Below are 20,674 nucleotides of genomic sequence, written 5' to 3' on the forward strand. Positions count from 1 at the left end.
TTTCAGAAACACAGCCTCTAACTCTGCTGCTTTACACAAGGAAGTGACTATTGGTAGATGTTCCATTACAGGTAAGGGGATGAGGATATAGAAGTATGCCAGAGAAGAAACCATTTCATGGTAGGCCCAGACCCTTCATCACCCCCAAATCACCTCAAGCAAAGAGCTATCTACCTCATAAAGTCTCTGTTAGAGATATTTTTCAGAATGTTTATTAGACTTCCTCTAAATATATCATTCAGTGCAGTTGTTTATCTAAACACTCGGGCTTATTAAGTTTCCTTACTCCAAGAGCAGAGAGAACAGACAGCTGGTCCAAGACACTATCTGATGCCAGGTGGCCACTGGCCTGGCTGACATTTCTTCCACATACCATACAGCCCTGCAACTTGGCCACATACATAGGAAAATTAATCGTCTGGCTTACACTCCCCATGTCGGATGGCTGCAGTGATGCTGTTTGGCTGAGAGATGCACATTTCTTTTTCTCCTCTAGACGTAGTGTCTAGAGAAGGAAATGAGTCCAATATAATGGAATCGAAAAACTTGGGCAAGGAGAACCCCATCAAAAGGGAATGGAAAAGAAATAAACAAAGAAATGATGTGCCCTGTCATTGGACAGAAAGGGAAGATGAGCACTCAATGCCTTACTACACAAGAGCAAAGGCACACAAGAGGGGGGCCAAGTATGGATCATTTCTGACTGAAAGAATCTTGAGTTCAAGTCCTATATAGAATTCTTCCAGAAAGTAAAATTGCAGGATAGTCTAAGGCATGATTCCTTAAAGAAACACCTTTTTTTAAATACCTCCAACCAAGGAACAGAGATAGGAGGGAAATTTACCTTTCACTGGATACTCTTTTGTCCTTTTGAACCAGTACTATGTACTACTCATGTGCTAACTGCCTAAATATTTTCAATTTAGAAAAATAATATTAAGTAGGAAATCAAAAGAAATTAAATTTAATGTTCCTTCAAGAAAAACAGTACACTGCGTGTAGTTTCTTAAAGACATTCATTTCTCCAAATATTGTCAAGTTAAAACCATGCCAGTGAACACATTCTTTTTTGGCTGTGCAGCAGAAGTTTGGAACCAGTATGCCTTTGTTAGCAGATGGCAAGGTGTGTCAGGTTTTGCCTCAATTAAATAACTCATCTGTCTTTCTGTGATTTTTATACGAGTTTTCTGAAGAAATGGCTATGTCACAACCCTCCGAACCATGTAGAAGGAGAGCCTGATTCCTTAACCTACATTTAACCAGTCTTGTGAATATGGGAAATTTACAACCCCAATAAAAAGTCTTGTTAGTTAAAAAAAGAAAGAAAGAGAGAAGAGAAACAAAGAAAAAACAAACCAAAAAATCACCCACCTCTGAAATAAACTCCTCTACAAGATGCTGGTGGTGCAAGTTGGAGGGATCCTGTAGCTCTTCACTGAATTGCTCTCCCAAAAGGTGGATACTGAATTCTGCAATCTGCTCAGTTGCTGGTTTTGTGGATTCTTCTATTAAGTTCTCAATTTCATTGCTAATCTGGATTTTTAGAGAAAAAATAACAAATGTCAATGTTTATTCATGCAACCAACAAATATCTACTGACTGATACATATCAGACACTGTGTCAAAACAAACTTCTAATTATGACCTTTCATACGGTTTTTGACTTTGGAACTAATTGGATGGACTTTAAGACATAGGCTAACACTGGAGCACCTGGGTGGCTCAGTGGTTGAGCATCCGTCTTTGGCTCAGGTCGTGACCCCAGGGTCCTGGGATCGAGTCCCACATCAGGCTCCCCACCGGGAGCCTGCTTTTCCCTCTGGCTATGTCTCTGCCTCTCTCTGTGTCTCTCATGAATAAATAAATAAAATCTTAAAAAAAAAAAGACATAGGCTAATATTAAAATTAAACCATGCATTTGTATATTCCTTCAAATATACAATGACTGCTTCATGGAAAAACAAAATTTTCCACAGATAACCACCAAAGTTGGCCATCTTTTATCACATCATCTGTGAATTTAAAAAGGGTTGACCATGATAATATTATCATTTAAAAATAGCCCAAATAAATAAATAAATAAATAAATATAGCTCTGAAGTGTTGTTCTCAAACTTTTCAGTTTTAGGACCCATGTAAACTCTTAAATATCATTAAGAAACACAAAGAAGTTGGTTTTTGTGGGTTGTATCTATAGATATTTACCAAACAAAAATTAAAGGGGACATTTAAAAATATTTATTAATTCATTTAAAGATAATATACTCCTTATATTGTAAAAAGGAATAACATTTTATAAAATAAAAAATAAATGAGAAGAGTAACATTGTTTCTATTTTTACAAATTTTTTAATTTGGTTGTGTTAATAAGAAAACAGAGGATTATCCTATCTGTTTCTGTATTCAATCAGTTGCAATATGTTGCCTTCATTGAAATACATGGAGAAAAGTATTAGGGAAGGGTGGATTCTATTAACAGCCTTTTCAGATAACAGTGGAGGTTCTTCTTAGATAACTACACCAGTGCTCGCTTCGGCAGCACATATACTAAGATAACTACACCAAATTCAACAAGGGATAGTTTCTTAAATATTAGTTGCTACATGGAATCTGAAACTCTATCAATGAACTCTTTTGTACTCTGTAACATTAAAATCCAGGTCTTCCAGTGGCCAAAACTGCAATAATCTGAACAAATAATGGATTATAATCCAAAGAATAAGTATCCATAAATCCATATTGATAGAAGTAAATGATTTAATAAATAAATGAGAAGTGACAATAGTGTCTTACAAAAGAATTCCAATTAGTAAATGTTGAATGAGGGAAAGAACATATCACTACTAGAATGCTACAGTAAGAACTGCTACATGGAAAATCTAAGTCCCTCCAATGTCATACACAAGAAAAGGAGTTGGAATGGAAGAATGGCCAACCTAAGGATTCACAGCAAGCCAATGGCAGAGTCAGGAAGACACTATAGTGTCTTCCTTCAGTGTGTCATTTTTCATTACTAATAGATCATATAATCAGAAACCTTCAAAATCTCAGAACAGGAAAGAACCTTAAAGATCCTGCTATCCCTTGGGATGCCTGAATTCTCTCTACAATATCCTTGACAAATGGTTGCTCATCCTCAGTTTAAATGGCTCTGATGAGAAAGAATCATGTATTTCAAAGGCAGACCACTGCATAAAAAAAAAAAAAGTTCTCATGTTTTGAAAGTCCTTTAACTTTTTTCTTTCTTCTTTGCCTTTCACAGCTTGGTTCCTGCTTCCCATTTCCAACCCCATCTCCCTTTCCCCCACCTTTTTTTTTTAAGTGACAAATTCTGTTCGTTAGCTTCTTAACTCCATTGCTAATCTTTATTGCCCCTAAATTTCATATAGCCCCAAATCCTAACCTGAGGCCTTATGCCACCTTCTTTTTTTTTTCTTTTCAAGATTTTATTTATTTATTCATGAGAGAGAGAGAGAGAAGCAGGCTCCACGCAGGGAGCCCGACTTGGGACTTGATCCTGGGTCTCCAGAATCAGGCAGGCCCTGGGCTGAGGGTGGCGCTAAACCACTGAGCCACCCGGGCTGCCCCTATCTTTAACTATCCACTCCACCATGCTAAATTCCTATTTGCAGACCAAGGAAAGTGCTATTTCTCTCTTCTCAGACCTAAACACTGCTATTCCCTTTGCTTTGAGACCTCAGGCCAAGACCCTTCCCCTTTCTCTTCTTTTGGTAATTTCTAATTTACCAAAATTTGGTAATCAATTAGAAATTAATTAATTAATTAATTTGGTAATTCCAATTTAGACCTCACTCCCACCAGAAAACTTCTCAGAACCTCCCCTCAAAACTGACCCAATTGGGATGCCTGGGTGGCTCAGTGCTTGAGCATCCGCCTTTGGCTCAGGTCGTGATCCTCGGGTCCTGAGATTGAGTCCCACATCAGGATCCCCAAAGGGAGCCTGATTCTCCCTCTGCCTGTCTGTGTCTCTGCCCCTTCTCTGTGTCTCTCATGAATAAATAAATAAAATCTTTAAAAAATATTAAAATAAATAAAATCTTAAAAAAAAAAAAAACCTGACCCGGGGGCAGCCTGGGTGGCTCAGCGGTTTAGTGCAGCCTTTGGCCTGGGGCATGATCCTGGAGACCCAGGATTGAGTCCCACGTTGGGCTCCATGCATGGAGCCTGCTTCTCCCTCTGCCTGTGACTCTGCCTCTGCCTCTCTCTCTCTCTCTCTCTCTCTCATGAATAAATAAAATCTTAAAAAAAAAAAAACTGACCCAATCGCTCTCCTATTTCATTCTGCATTTACTCTATTAAGGCACATACCACAAAGTAATTATACAGTATGTTTACTTATCAGTATGCCTCCTGAAATAGTAACTGGCACATATCAGGCACTGATATATTTTTTGGTATTTTTCATTAGGGTATAATTGACATATATAACATATATTAGTTTCAGGTGTACAACATAAGGATTCAATATTTGTATGTATTGCAAAATGATCATCACAGTAAGTCCAGTTAACATCCATCAGCATACACAGTTAAAAATCTCTTTTTAACGTGATGAGAACTTTTAAGATCTACTCTCTTTACTTTTAAATATGCAACATAGTAGTATTAACTATCGTCACCATGGTGTATATTATATTCCCATGACATTCATTTTATAACTAGAAATTATACGTTTTGACTCTTTTCACCTATTTCATCCACTTCTACACAAAGGTCTTAATATTAAGCCCACATATATTTCCCTGTAAACTCTACCACTGATCTCAGTTCTGTAATCTAGGACATATATAAAAAACTATAGTCACCAGAGAGCCTTTCAAATAAGTACAGGCAGCGATTATGACTTCCCCTGACTTCTCCAAGTCTTCTCCTCCACACATTTCTCAGGCTCTTAATACCTTCTTTAGAGTGTGGTATATATGTCAGGTCTGATCAGTTAAAATATGATAGGATACCACCTCTCTTATAATAGATTCTACATTTCTATTAATGCAACCTAAAATTACACTAGGTTTACTAGTTTTCCCACTAGTAACTTTATCATACTACTGACTCATACAAAGACTAACATCAACAAAAACTCCTAGTCTTATGGAATTTTATATAAAACTTTGCCATTTTTGATGTTAAATTTTATCTCGCTAAATTTGGACAGAAACTTCCATTTCCAGTATTATTATAAAAGAACTATCCTTAATAATATTGCTTCTAAAAAATAAAATAAAATAAATAATCTTGCTTCTACAGAATGCCTAAAGTCCTGAATAAATATTTTTAAAGTTTTTAATGCATAGCCGCTTTGCAAGAAAGTAAAGAAAATCCCAAGGGGCCAGAAAAACAGGTTAGAAAACCCAGAGAGGTCAATCGGTATTTGGTGAATACATAGTATATCTGCTAATACTTTGTAACCCAGGCTTTAGTTTTAAATACCACAAAAGGATAGGATAAAAGGAAAGATGTATACCTGTTGAAAGGTCAGATCAAAGACTCCCCTCCCACATAATAGTAAAGATGATAGCTACACTTGTGGTGAGTACAGAATAAGGACAAACTTGTCAAATCACTATGTCATACACCTGAAATTAATGTGATATTGGGTATCAACTTCAATTAAAAAAAAAAGACTCCCACATAAAGCAAGGATTCTAAAAACTCAACAGACCATTTGAACAACAAATTAAACTAAGCTAAAGGAAGAATTAGTAAACTAGGACACACACCTGAATCTAACACAGAGAGACAAAGAAATGAAAATTATTAAAGACTGGTTAACAAACATGTAGGATAAAATGAGGAGGTCAGAGGTTCAATCACACAAGATAATAGTTAAGAATTTTTCCTATACCCATATTTGTGAAACTGCAGAATGCCAAATACCATAGAGTATACCACTATATACATTTATAGTATATATACTACATTATATACTATAGTATACTTACATATATATAAATATACACAGCTTGGTTCCTGCTTCCCAGGAACCCACTATAAGTAGTGTGTGTGTGTGTGTGTGTGTGTATGTATGTGTGTGTGTGTGTATATGGTAGTATACTATATAGATTTGGAATATTGCAGTTTCACAAAAATGGGTATAGAAATGTATTTACTTATTTTGCTTTGGATTTGTTGTACTTCCTTAATGTACAGTCTTATGAATATTATAAATTCTAAGAAATTTTCAGCTGTTATGTCTATGATTAAATGTGTCTAGGAAATAGAGATATATCTTAAAAGTAGACAAAGAAAACAGCCAGAGGGAATACAACTGAACTGATACACAAGTGAAAAACAATTAAATTGACAGTTCTCAGTAGTAACAACAAAAGTTAGAATATAGTGAAATAAAACCTTGATGAAAAAAAAAAACACCTCAATCTAGAATTTAATACAGATTTAAAATTTCTTTCTAGAATAAGGAGATAATAAATTTTCAGATGATCAAAAACTCAAAATGAACAAACGAGAGAGTCTTACTAAAGCAACATCAGAAGCATAAATTTCAAAAAGAAAATTATCTTAGAAAAGAGGTCTAAAATGCAAAAACGGGGGACTCCTGGGTGGCTCAGTGGTTAAGCGCCTGCCTTTGGCCCAGGGCGTGATCCTGGAGTCCCGGGATAGAGTCCTACATGGGGCTCCCTGCAGGGAGACTGCTTATGTCTCTGCCTCTCTCTCTCATTGTGTCTCTCATGAATAAATAAATAAAATCTTTAAAAAAAATAAAATGCAAAAAAGAATTTTAAGAAAATAATAAATGCACCCCAGGTAAATGTAAAACAAACTTTATCTAAAACAAATATAATACAACCAGAAAGAAGAAAGAAAGAAAGAAAGAAAGAAAGAAAGAAAGAAAGAAAGAAAGAAAGAGAGAGAAGAGAGAGAGAAGAAAGAAAGAAAGAAAGAAAGAAAGAAAGAAAGAAGAGAAGAGAAGAAGAAAAGAAAAGAAAAGAAAAGAAAAGAAAAGAAAAGAAAAGAAAAGAAAAGAAAGATAGATAGATAGATAGATCGAGCAAATATAGTTGGTTTAGCACCCAACTCTTGATTTCAGCTCAGGTCATTCATTATCTCAGGGTCAGGCCCCATGTCGAGCTCCGAGCTCAGTGCAGAGCTGCTTGTCCCTCTCCCTCTGTCCTCCTCCTACTTCTCTCTCTCAAATAAATAAAATCTTTAAAAAAAATTTTTTTAGGGACACTTGGGTGGCTCAATGGTTGAGCATCTGCCTTGCTCAGGGCGTGATCCTGGGGTCAAGGGTCAAGTGCTGCATCAGGCTCCCCACAAGGAGCCTGCTTCTCCCTCTGCCTATGTCTCTGCCTCTCTGTGTGTCTCTCATGAATAAATAAATAAAATATTTTTAAAAATTTAATAAGTCTTATTTGTGGGATTGTAAAGAGAGAACTAAAAGAGAGAAAGAACAAAAATATTGAAAAATGGAATATAAATCAATAGGGTCATTATTTGAATGACAATATTCCTGCATTGCTTAAGGATCAAAATCTTGAAAAATTTAAATTTTGCTAGATTATACACTATAACTTATGGGGTAACTTACAGGGTATATATATTTTATATATGATATAAATATTATACATAATATTATATTACATATTATATACCTTATAGGGAAACTATTAACAAAACAATAAGATATATAATTTCTATAACAGTAGATGGAAAATTATTAGAGAAAAACTGAACTGTAAAAGTGAACCTTCAGGTTTCATTTTGGAGGTACAGGCAATCTAATTCTTGTTAGGTATCTCTATACTGCTTTGTTTTCTTACTCATTCTATAGATTGGCTTTAAATAATCCTCTCTTTTGGACAACAATGTTCCAATTGATTATACATAAGTCCATCACTACTATTATAGGGAATTCTATCTCATTCTATAAATATTCCCAGACCTAAACCACAACTATTCTGCTTCAAGTTCAGAACCACAGGATCACCTTTTATTCATTCATTTACAAATACTTATCAAATGACAATATGTCCCAGCACTATCTACTCTGGACAAAGTTGTACAGAAAGTAAACATATTGATTCAGACATCTACTCACAGATCCCATACCACTACCAACCTTCTTCAGTGTCAGGGTAGATAGTGGAGCAGAGAGGGGTGACTTAACCTGATATCAAATAAATTAAAATTGTCCAAGCTGGGAAGGAAAGGCACTAAGTCACTAAATGGCACTTTTCTAGCGAGTATGTTCAGAGTTTGCACCATATTAAGTAAGCTAGGATTTATGAACTCTCCAAATTTTAAAAATTCATATTTAACAAAATTTCTGACAAAATATTTCTATCTTCCTAGGCAGTCTGTGTACTTTATTTTCAATCTGAGCGTTATTGTAAGTAAACATAGTATCATTTGGCGGACAGGTCACTGTTAATAATGACACTCTGAAAAACCACAATATATCTTGACTTTTCAATTACATAAAATCTACATCCTTTCCCTCTGAGGAAGAGAAGACCAAGTCCTGATCTACTATGGGATACAAGAACATAGGCAAAAACTCCTGCAGTAAATTATGTTGATGACAATTCTAATTCATTTCATTTACATCCTGAAGCTCTCTCTCTTGCAAAAAAAGCAGATTGACTCTGCTCTCCAAGGAATCTTAGCTTCTTTTTAATACACTGGTTTTAGAATCCACAATATTTCCATAAAGGAAACTTCATGAAGTCTTGTATAGTTTGGCAATGGAATATAAGTCTCTCTTAACCCATTGTCCATGTTAGAAACTAAATAACAAAACACAGCATCACTCACACTCTCCTCAGGTCTCTCCTTGCTGCTCTCTGAGGTACCTTCATAGGAAGTCACCCCTGGATATGGAATGTTGAGAACGGCACCTAAGTACAAAAACGTGTATATGAATTCAGTTCCTAACTCAGAATCATATCAGGAAACAACAAACTTGACTTCAGAACCATTCCTGTAAGTCATTTGCTTTTTTATCCTGGAAATTCAGTACATTCTAACCTTAAGACATATTTGTATACAGTCTTCCTATAACAGAAAATACTTATAACTCATTCATTCATTCAACAAGCATTTAATGAGCACCTACTATGTCAGGCACTATGTAAGATGCTAAGGATGCAGATAACATTTTTATCCTTATGGACCTATCTGGTAAAGGGAACAGATACTGAAAAAAATCAATACTATCAGACAGGAAAAGTAGGTGAAGGTTGGAGACTGGTTATGAATTGATCATTGAAGCTGGGCCTCCTTGTGCTATTCTAATTTTTTGTGTATGTTTGAAATTTCCAGTAAAGAAAAGCTTTTTTAAAAAATTAAAAATAGGGGCACCTGAATGGCTCAGTCAGTTGGGCATGGGCCTTCAGCTTGGGTCACGGTCTCAGGGTTATAGGATCAGGTCCCATGTTGGGCTCCATGGTCAGCAGGGAGCATATTTCTCTGTCCCTCTGCCCATCCCCCTGCTTATTCTCTCTCTCTCTTTAAATAAATAAAATCTTTTTGAAAAGATTTTTTTAATTAAAAAATTAAAAATAAAGAAAGCAACTATCAATTCATAGGAAATATAAAGATCAAAGGAACATGTTAAAGTACATCACACAATGCAATCAGAAAAATCCTTACTCTGAGAAACTCTTACAAGACAAATGACAAACAGTGGAGCTAGAAAGGTTTTACCTGTTGATATAAGTAGTAGCTACGGAGTGTTCACCTTAAAGCAATTCTTTAGATCATACACTTGTTTTAAGGAGTTTTCTGATTTTTTTATTAGACATAATAATTAAAGATCTATAAGTACTGACAATATAATGCCATAAAATAAATGCAAACACAATTACTTCTTTTTTTTAAGATTTTATTTATTTATTCATGAGAGACACAGAGAGAGAGAGGCAGAGACACAGAGAGAGAAGCAGGCTCCATGCAGGGAGCCCAAAGTGGGACTTGATCCCGGGACCAGGACCACACCCTGGGCCAAAGGCAGATGCCCAACTGCTGAGCCATCCAGGGATCCCCTTACTTCTTCTTAAGATTCTTGAACACATATAAGGAAAGAGAAGCCTGATATTTTTTAAATGTGAGCTGAAATGTGTGCTTGCTTGCAACATCACCTTAAGCCATAAATAACTTAGAAAGAAAAGTGAATAAATATACAAGAGCATACCTCCCGATGTTGAGGTATCACCAACAGGAGATGACATTTCAGGGCTAAGGGTAAAAAAGATGTTTAAAGTTAATAAAGATGATAGAAACATGTGGATACATTCTGAGGTTTTTTTTCCCAAAAAGGAATGCACTAGATCTCCAAAAAGGGTTTCCAAACCCAAGTACTGATTTAACAAAGTTTAACAAGTAATAGCCTTCATAATTCATTTATATTATACTTACTGCTTCTTTGCTCAAGTAGAATCACCCTACATAAAGTACTCCCCTACTCACTATTTCATCAGCCTGTTTGATTTCTTCTGAAGAATTATCAGTGTGTGAAATTATTTGTTCATGTATTATCTACTTCTTTTCTCTGTCTCCAATCTCTTAATCCTCCAGAATGTCATTGTCATGGTAGTCATTGGACATATGTGGTAATTTAAATTAAAATTAAATAAAGTTTAAAATTCTGTTCCTCATTCACACTAGCCACAGTTCAAGTACGCCACAGCGACAGGTGCCTAATGGTGCCCTATTGGACAGCACAGTATAAAACATTTCCATCATCACAGAAAGTTCTATTGAACCGGAACGCCACAAGAATGTAAATTCTAGGGGATTAGGAACCTTGCCTGCCATATTCTTGCTCTATCTCCAGCCTAAAATAGGACCTGCCACTTCGTAGGCACTAAATAGATATTTTTAGAATAAAAGAATAAACAAATACTATTAGCCAGGCAGCAAGACATCTGGCATGTAGCTACAGACAAAACACACATGATCTATTATAGTTACAGCTATAGAAAAGAAACAACTAGTCGATTACAAATGTAACAAGTAGTACATACATTAGAATACTTACTGCTAAGGAAAAAATAAAGCACAGATCTCATCTCATTGGGGAGATCACAGAAATCGTAAAATTTTTTTAGATCAAGAAAGCCAAGCTTAGAGAAATGACTTGCTATAGGCCACACTGCTAACAGGCTACAAGTCACCCACCTATCCTTTAACCATGCCACTTTGCAACCATAAGAGAAAATCAAAAGGTAATCCGAGGGGCGCCTGGGTGACTCAGTGGTTAAACACCTGCCTTCAGCTCAGGTCACAATCCCAGAGTCCTGGAATCAAGCCCTGCATCGGGATCTTTGCTCAGTGGGGAGTTTGCTTCTCCCTCTCCCTCTGCCCCTCCCCCCACCTGTGCATTCTCTCTCTCTCTCTCTCTCTCTCTCTCAAACAAATAAAGTCTTTAAAAAATAAAAAACAGGGACACCTGGGTGGCTTAGTGTTTGAGTGTCTGCCTTCAGCTCAGGGCATGATCCTGGAGTCCCAGGATCGAGTCCCACACTGGGCTCCCTGCATGGAGCCTGCTTCTCCCTCTGCCTATATCTCTGCCTCTCTCTATATATATATCTCATGAATAAATAAACTTTAAAAAAATAAAAAATAAAAAACATGGATACATTATAGAGTTGAATATAAAGTTCAAACTTTAAAAAAATAAAAAATAAAAAACATGGATACATTATAGAGTTGAATATAAAGTTCAAACTAAGATATTAAATATGATAATCCAAAGATATTTCATAACTGGAACTGGAGTGGGAAGTCAACAAGGGCCATATTCCCTGAACTCCCAGGCTTCTTTAGAAAATTTGAGAAACTGTGGCTCCTGGCTGGCTCAGATGCTGGAGCATGCAACTCTTGATCTCAGGGCTATGAGTTCAAGCCCCATAGTGGATGTAGAGATTACTTTAAAAAAAAAAAAATCTTATAAAAAAATAAGAAAGAAATTTGAGAAACTGAGTTTTAAAAAATCTCAAAGATTTTTCTGCTTTTTAAAAATACTATCTTGAAAGAATAACCTAGTAAACCATTACACCAAACCTATGACTTTGGGTTATTTAGAAGCATTCACAGGACACAGCTTCTCAGTGAGCTGTGTGCCATCTAGAACATCTAGATAAGTCATTATAGTGAGTGATGAGTGGAGAAAGGGCCTAGGTGATGAGAAAGCATCAAGAGGCTTCTTAGATTGCAAAGGAGTAGAGCTAAAACAAGTAAGATTCAAATGCATTTGAGACAGATATTAACATCAGGCCTGAACAGGGTCTCTCGGGTATCCAGAAGACAGAACCCCTTGCCAATACCTTCATTTTGTAGATGAAAAAATGAATTCCAAATGAATAAAGGAACTTTTCCTGGGGGACACAATGACTCCTTAAGGCCCAAGGCCGCATCTAAAATTCCTAAACATGCCTAGTTCCCTTCTCAATAACAACAGCAAGAATGAGTACCACTAAATTTCTCATGTGTCACGCATTGTGTTAACTGTTTCATACTGGTCAACTCACTTAATTCCAGCAATAATCTTTTTTTCGTTTTTAGGATTTTATTTATTATTTGAGAGAGAGAGAGAGAAATAGAGAGAGAGAGTGAGTGCACAAGTGGGAGGGAGAAGCAGGCTGCCCACTGAGCAGGGAGCCCGAAGCAGGGCTCGATCCCAGGACCCTGGGACCATGACGTGAGCCGAAAGCAGGCACTTAACCAACTAAGCCACCCAGGCATCCCAGCTTATCCTCATTCACACATATAAGAAAACTAATACTAGAAGAGGTTAAGAATTTGCTCAGAGTCAATGGAGCTAGACAGTGGAGGAGCAATGATGTAAAGCAGGCCCATCTGATTTTGAAACCCCTCTCTCATCTTAATTCCTCACAACACCGACTTTATGTGAGCCATCTTGACTAGAAGGGCAACCAAGATGGTTTCACTTCATTGTAATAATAATAATGGCCTATGTAAACTTAATGACCTAAAAGTCAAAGTGTATAAGGTCCTAGAAAGAGGAAAGGAAACTCAATCAAAGCTGAGAGCTAGGGAGAGCAACCAGGCATGAAGAGCAAAAAGATCAAAATAAGAGAGAGAGGCGCTAAAGCCCAACACAGTAACTAGAACAGGAAGTTGGGATGACATGGCAAAGAAACCAGACCTCACCTAGTTCCAGTCAAATTGTCCTCCACATCAAGATCACATTTGATAAATAAGTCAAAAGGACAAAGATGAGTAACAGGAAATACAGTCAATAATATAATAATAACTTTGCATAGTGACAGATGGTAACTACACTTACGGTGGTGAGCATTTTGTAATGCATATAATTGTGGAATCACTATCTTGTACACCTGAAACTAGTATAATATTGTATGTCAGCTATACTTCCATTAAAAATATTTTTTTTAATTTAAAAAGAGAAATGCTGCAACTAAAATATAAGTAAATAATTAATTAAATCTAAGCTAATTCTCTAGGGGAGCATTCACAATGGAAAAGTTTGTTTACTTCAGGAGAACTAGATTTCACTTACTGAATTCAAAATAACTTTAATGATGGTAAGTAGGCAATGCTCAGTAATTCAAATCTCTTGTCTAACAGTCCAATGCTTAATACCTCATTTCCCATTCTCCTTTCAAAAAAACAGTAAAAACCCACTTAACAGCAAGAATCCTTTCAACATGTTCTCATTAAGTCTGCCTCCTGCAGGGATCCCCTAAAATGTCACAACAGAACTAGAACACAGAGTTGCATTGAATTTGGAGGCAGAAATACTACTTCATTTCTAGGCCAAACCACAAATTTGAAGTTTTTCAGCTAAGACCTTTAGCTTAATACCACCAGCAAACAATCTCCTACTTTCTCATTTCCTCAACTCATCCAGCACAATTTCTTACTCATCTTTGCCTAATCCTGTCAGAATTCAGGTGAGATTATATCAAAAGATATCAGAGACACATGAAGCATAAGTTTAAAAACAAGCCAATTTCCTATCTAGATTACTACTCCTCTGGACAATTTTCTATATTTTACTTCCCTCTTGAATCTGTTAACTGTGATCAGCACATGACAACAAAAGAACTCAAGGCACAGAGCCAGGAATCCTGGGTGCTGGTCCCAGAAGTATCATTAATTTTGCTATGCCTTAGAAAAATAACTCAGTTGCTCTGGGCCACAAGAACTTAATCTGCAAAACAGGAATACCTCCCTACCCTACCTATTTAACAAAGGTATGATGAAAAGTAAATAAAATATTGTATATCCAGAAACATTATAAAATTATGAAATGCTAAACAAATATAAGAGAAAACGGAGGGTAATAGAATAGGGACGTGTGTCCCAAACAGAATAAAACATTTGCTAAACAAACAAACAAACATGTATCTTTGGCTTTGTAATCCATGATAGGCACCCTCAAATGTAAATTAATTGATTAACATATGTAAGTTAATTGAGGTACAAAAAAAAAAAAATGCCAAAGAACAATCCTTACACCAAGAATATCACCAAAGACCTGATAATAAACTTGAGTAATTGAGCAGAAACTCAGTTATTCATTTAACAACTATTTGGTGAACACATATTCCAGGTTAGGTTTTGTACTGGTTATTGAGACTTCACAGTAAGTCCAGAGGCAGGGGGTTAAAAGCATCAACTGGAGCTAAGTAGAGGTGCTTTCAACATACCCAGCTATAATGGACGCAAGTGCTAAAGGAGGACTTTTATAAACAAGTAACACGGGAGAGACTGGAACCTGTTTAAATGTTAATAAGTTGTTAATGGGAGAAGCTGAAGACTCAGGAGAGACAAACAATAGGTAGGGAGATGTGTAAGAGGTAAGATGGAATGTCAGGTCCTAAGTAAGGTGGGAAAAAAAGTTGTTTTTTTTTTTTTTTAAAGACACTGGGCAGAATGACCACAGGGAAAGCTGAAGGTGATACAGAACAGAGTAACCAGTGCAAGTCATATGTCAGCAGGTGAGTTAGAGTTTGCATAGAAGCAGCAATTTAAATCACAGAGAAGAAGTGTGATAAGTAGAATAGGGGCCTCTCAAAGACATCTACATCCTACTCCCCAGAACCTCTCAATACGCTGTTACTAAATTATGCACAAAGGGGGATTAAGGTTGCAAATGGAATTAAGGTTGCTAATCAGCTAGCCTTAAAATAGGGAGTGTAACCTGGTTTGCCCAGCATAATCATAAGGATCCTTATGCAGAAGGAGGAGGCAGAAGAGTGTCCGGATGATGAATGATGAAATGTGAGAAAGACTTGAGGAGCCATTAGCTTTGAAGATGGAGGAGGGACAGGAACCAAGCAATGTGGATAGCTTCTAGAAGCTGGGAAAGGCAAGAAAACAGATTCTCCCCTACTTCTTAAAAAAAGAATGCAAACCTGGCAACACCTGAAGACCCATGTCAGACTTCTGAACGAATAATTGTGGAAGAGATTTGTGGTAATTTGCCACAGCAGCAATAAAACCTAACATAAGAATCTCAACACAGAGAATACAAGAGTAATCTCAAAAAAAATCATAAAAATAAATTGTAATATAGAAAAGTGATGGGAGAATTAAGGGTTTCAATGGACCACTGTAGTATACCCGCACGGGAGAAAGATGAGCTTTGGGAATTCTTAGGCCATACGCATGGTTTTACTCCCAGTGTTACCCCAGATCACCCCTCTTAGCATGATTGGCAGTTTCCACCCCACCCCAACCTGGCCTGCTCTCGTTACATGGGAAAGATAGTTTAGACTTTAACATTCTCAAAATTCACTTTTATTTTCCAAAGTATTGCTATTTTTATACATATATTATCTTCTAAGAACGGTCCATAATATTTTGAGTCCCTTATTATACCAGTACAGTGCCTTGTCAATAAAAACATAGAATCCAGTCAGTCCTGCAATGACGCTTATTTGTTCATTTGTTCCAATGTGATTAACACAGGAGACAACAGACCTTTTTGCAAAATTTCTCTTTTACTTGTACATAGTCTCACTGTGAGAAATGCTAGATAGCTGCAGAAAACTGCACCCAGTTGAAGGTGAGTCTTACAGAAAGTCACAATACATATGCACACTACACCTTAAACATCCTCCAGCTACCTGTTGTGCTAGGAGCCACACCCAACTTCACATGGTGTTACAACTGTCCATCCTATTTCAGATAACCCTCCTTCCGCCACTTTATAATAACCCACAAGCTACAAATTTGCTAAAGTCTACTTCCCAAGTGGACTTCCCAAGGGGACTTCCAAGCTTTTCAGAGCTTCTTCCAGGTGAAATGCCATGTGTACTAGGGTATTTACAAGCTTCTTGACCATATAAGATGTGTAACATGTGCTATCATTTCATTAGGTACAGCCTACCTAGATCACTAGGACTAATAGGACTCACCAGAGTATTTAGTTCACTGCCTGTGTGTTGCAACTCTCACTCCTTGTGAGAGTTCACAAGGAACTCTCAAGCTCTGTTTCTCAGTGGTGAAGAGCCTACACCCAAAACACCATATGGCCCAACCATCTAAGTGGGTGCACAACCCCAGGCCTCAGTGGTAACATTAGGTATATGAATGAGTGAGACCATACAAAGTTCTCTTCCCATCTGTTTACTCATGTTTTATTTGAAACCTGTCATACCCCACTAGCATTCACATATGTACTCCAACTATGCTTTTGCCGGGACTCTATTGCCCAGTTTGGATCTGTAGGCACAACTCACCTAACTGGTTTTTTAATCTGTCTTTAAATTCTGGACTCAGACCTGGATTTTATGCCCTGATGGTGTTTTTCCAAATAATCACCCACAAGCTGGCATAATCTAGATACTGTGAGTATGAATAAAATTGAAATCTTTAATCCTTATACACTCAAACTCCTTCACCTTCCATGATGTGTTCTGTACTGCTATTGCTCAGGAGCCAGAAATGATCTTAAACCTAAAGTCCAATAGAGCCACAAATCCTAGTATTAGAGGATGCATCAAGGTTTGTGTTGTTCTTGTATTTCAAGATCATAATCATCATTTCTCACAGTAAAGTGAACCTCCTCACCAACCATGATTTAATAAACTATCTGCCACTACTAAGGTGTACCATTTCATGACATTTTTACTATAAGCCCATAAGCCTCAACAAAAGTAGATCATTCCATATTCCATTTCCAGAAATCTGTTTTCTCACCCAAGAGAAAGGAACAAGTCTGCCTCCTGGCAAGGTCAGAAAGTAACAAGCACAGTGGCTGTGATGGTAGTCTCAAAAGGGAAGTGGCCTCAGGATGAGGAAAAGCATTTAGGACTAACCCACAGCCCTAGTCATTGCAGGAGCCAGCAAGAAGATAGAAAGGGGCCATTAAACTTGGTGTGAGTCCTGGAATAGGTATGACACATCTCTGTTGCCAAACATGAAATTAGAGAGAAAAAAAAGACACTCACCTGCTTACAGTTTCCTTTGTATCTGTCAGTTTCTAAGAAAAACAAGTTAAAAATGACTGAGTTAATGACAGTTATTAAGCAGTAAATAAAATTTATTGCATAAAAAACACTAATGCCCTAACATTATGTTGTTATTTTATAAATCTATGCTGTTATTTTCTATGGTTAGACAAATAGTTAAAGCAAGGTACTAAAAATGTCAAGTCTGTTTTGGGACTGTGGGAATGTCCTGGCACTTTCTCTGTTTATGTTTCTGAAAGTTCTTGTTCCCTTTCTTAATGGGCACAGATTAACAGACATTACTTGGTAATCATTCCAAAAAGATCTACAAATTGGAGGTTGATAGAGTTTCACTCTAACCTTACATGGACTTAGAATCAAAGTTTTTTGTGATCTAACATATTTATAGAAATTCTTCTACTAGAGTAATATAAACGTGTATAAAATAAATGCTAAATCTATTTCTCCAGAATTCAAAAAGGTATATTATACCGATAATTGGATTATTCATCGGGGGCATTCCAAAGCAAATTGTCCTTAAGTTTCCTCTAAATTAGTGGTTTTATTTTGAGATCAATATAATAAAAAGAACACTGACTTAGAAGACCTAGTTTCAAGTCCTATTTTCTTTTGCTTGGATATGGAGGCAAAACTCAAAATCCCCCAACTTCTCATCTGTAAAATAGACTATTTTTCTAAATGACTCAAATGGTATTTATAAATAACTCACTGTTCTTACTCTACAAACTCTCCTAGAATAATCTCAGCCACTCTAAAAGCTTTCAATTACTACCTCAAGCCTGGTGACTCCTACAAGCTGTATTTATAATCCAGACCACTTTGGCTTCATACCTAAATGCCAGGCAATTCACATTTCACAAGTGGCTCAAAACAACACAGTCAAAAGCAAACTCAATCTCCCGCCTACATCTACAAAACCGCTTCTCTGCCTTCTTGTTTTAGTGGATGACTAAGAAATGGGGAGGTTTCCTGGGCCATTCTGTCAACTTCTCCCACTCCCATCCAACTTATCACTGAGTCCTGCTAATCTTTTTTCCTATTTGTATCCCTCATGCTTCCTTATTTCATGTCTAGTTAGGACCCTCATTTCCTCAGGCATGGAGTAGTAACTAGTCTCCCTAATCCCTCTAATCTACCCCATGGTATATATTAATCATAATGGCCTTTTTATAATTCAAAACCAGGGTGGCTCAGGGGTTGAGCATCTGCCTTTGGCTCAAGTTGTGATCCTGGGGTCCTGAGATCAAGTCTTGCATCAGGCTCCCCAGAGGGAGCCTGCTACTCCCTCTGCCTAGGTCTTTTTCTCTGTATCTCTCATGAATAAATAAATAGAATTAAAAATAAAATTAAAAATAAAAATAAATTCAAAAAAATTCAAAAGTGTCCAATCAGCCCCTGTGACTCACCTACTTATAACCCCTCAATGGTTTCCTATCATCCTCAGAGATAGGATGATCTCCTGTCACTTCTAGTCTTCCAGTCTGATCTCATCACTTCTAGTCTACCCTCCTGGTGTACTGGCCCAAGTCATTTCCTTTTTTTTTTTTTTTTAATTTCTATTTATTTATGATAGTCACACAGAGAGAGAGAGAGAGAGAGAGAGAGAGAGAGAGAGGCAGAGACACAGGCAGAGGGAGAAGTAGGCTCCATGCACCGGGATCCCAATGTGGGACTCGATCCCGGATCTCCAGGATCGCGCCCTGGGCCAAAGGCAGGCACCAAACCTCTGCACCACCCAGGGATCCCCCCAAGTCATTTCCTACAAACATTTGGTTTATGCTGTCCCCTCTGCCTGGACTGTTTATCCCAAACTTCTCCTTGTTCAGCAAACTTGTTATTGGAGACTCAATCCAGGTGACATATCACTTCCTTTGTCTGCATGTTGTACTAAATAGTCATTGAAAGTATATTTCCAGGGCAGCCCTGGTGGCTCAGCGGTTTAGCGCTGCATCTTCAGCCCAGGTTGTGATCCTGAAGACTTGGGATTGAGTACCACGTCGGGCTCCCTGCATGGAGCCTGCTTCTCCCTCTGCCTCTCTCTCTGTCTCTCATAAATAAATAAATAAAATCTTTAAAAAAAAGTATATTTCCAATGCCTTCTGATCCTACCTTTCTAAAAGTTCCACTTGTAAAAAATACCTTCCAATGTAACATTATAAGAAGCTGTTGTTATGGTAATACTAACTCTGTATCATATGTATTTGGTGCTCTATCAGCTGATTCTATATTATGGACACAATTGAGATGGATAACACGGATATAAATAAAAGAGAGTGTGTGTATGTGCGTGTAAATATGTGTATGTGTTTTTTTTTTCGCTGAATAGGTATTCCATATTAGCAAATTAAGCAATATTCCATATTACCAAATTTAGCAGTTTGCAAAAGTGGTAATAACTGAGAAGGTAGGCCCAATGGTAAAGGGGGAAAAACATAATTTATTTTATTTTTTTTAATTTATTTTATTTTATTTATTTATGATAGACACACAGTGAGAGAGAGAGAGAGGCAGAGACATAGGCAGAGGGAGAAGCAGGCTCCATGCACCGGGAGCCTGACGTGGGATTCGATCCCGGGTCTCCAGGATCGCGCCCTGGGCCAAAGGCAGGCGCTAAACTGCTGCGCCACCCAGGGATCCCCATAATTTTTTTTTAAAACGAGAAGTGGGTTTGAATTTAAGCTCCAGCCCATCTGGGTTTGTAATCTAGAATAAGGAATAATTCTGATGCTTATCTATAAGTTGGGGATATTAGTACCTCCTTGTAGGATTGTTGTTTATTAAATATAATGTTTTTAATGGGTTTAATATATGGCCTGGTACACTGTATACACTAAATAACTGGTAACTATTCTCATAATTATGAATATTGAAGAGTTAAAAACATGACAGAAGACTCAAATAGATAAATAAAAATCTTTTTAAAAATGTGATGGAAAAACAATGCAACACTGCAGCTTAAAAATTTGAGTACCATGGGGGATCCCTGGGTGGCTCAATGGTTTAGCGCCTGCCTTCGGCCCAGGGCATGATCCTGGAGTCCCAGGATCGAGTCCCACATCGGGCTCCCTGCATGGAGCCTGCCTCTCCCTCTGCCTGTATCTCTTCCTCTCTCTCTCTCTCTCTCTCTGTCTCTTTGTATCTCATGAATAAATAAATAAAATATTTTTAAATTTTTTTTAAAAATTTGAGTACCATGATTAAAAGTTGAGTGCATTTTAAAACACACA

At 37.1% G+C, this 20,674-nt stretch overlaps 1 protein-coding gene across 2 annotated transcripts in view; it reads right to left on the reverse strand.

Annotated features, from left to right (window-relative positions):
• IMPG2 (interphotoreceptor matrix proteoglycan 2) overlaps positions 1–20,674 on the reverse strand; it is an 81,921-nt gene that overhangs the window by 47,506 nt on the left and 13,741 nt on the right. The window contains exons 4-7 of one of the 2 annotated variants that reach the window (XM_038582671.1): positions 17,427–17,458; positions 10,175–10,218; positions 8,797–8,879; positions 1,372–1,533 (exon numbers count right to left, since the gene is read on the reverse strand). In XM_038582671.1, coding sequence (XP_038438599.1) covers positions 1,372–1,533; positions 8,797–8,879; positions 10,175–10,218; positions 17,427–17,458 — 321 coding nt within the window. Of the gene's footprint in view, positions 1–1,371; positions 1,534–8,796; positions 8,880–10,174; positions 10,219–17,426; positions 17,459–20,674 lie in introns of those variants that run through there. The other variant, XM_038582670.1, reaches the window with a different exon arrangement.

This window comes from Canis lupus, chromosome 33 (assembly GCF_011100685.1).
Source record: "Canis lupus familiaris isolate Mischka breed German Shepherd chromosome 33, alternate assembly UU_Cfam_GSD_1.0, whole genome shotgun sequence".
NCBI lineage: Eukaryota > Metazoa > Chordata > Mammalia > Carnivora > Canidae > Canis > Canis lupus.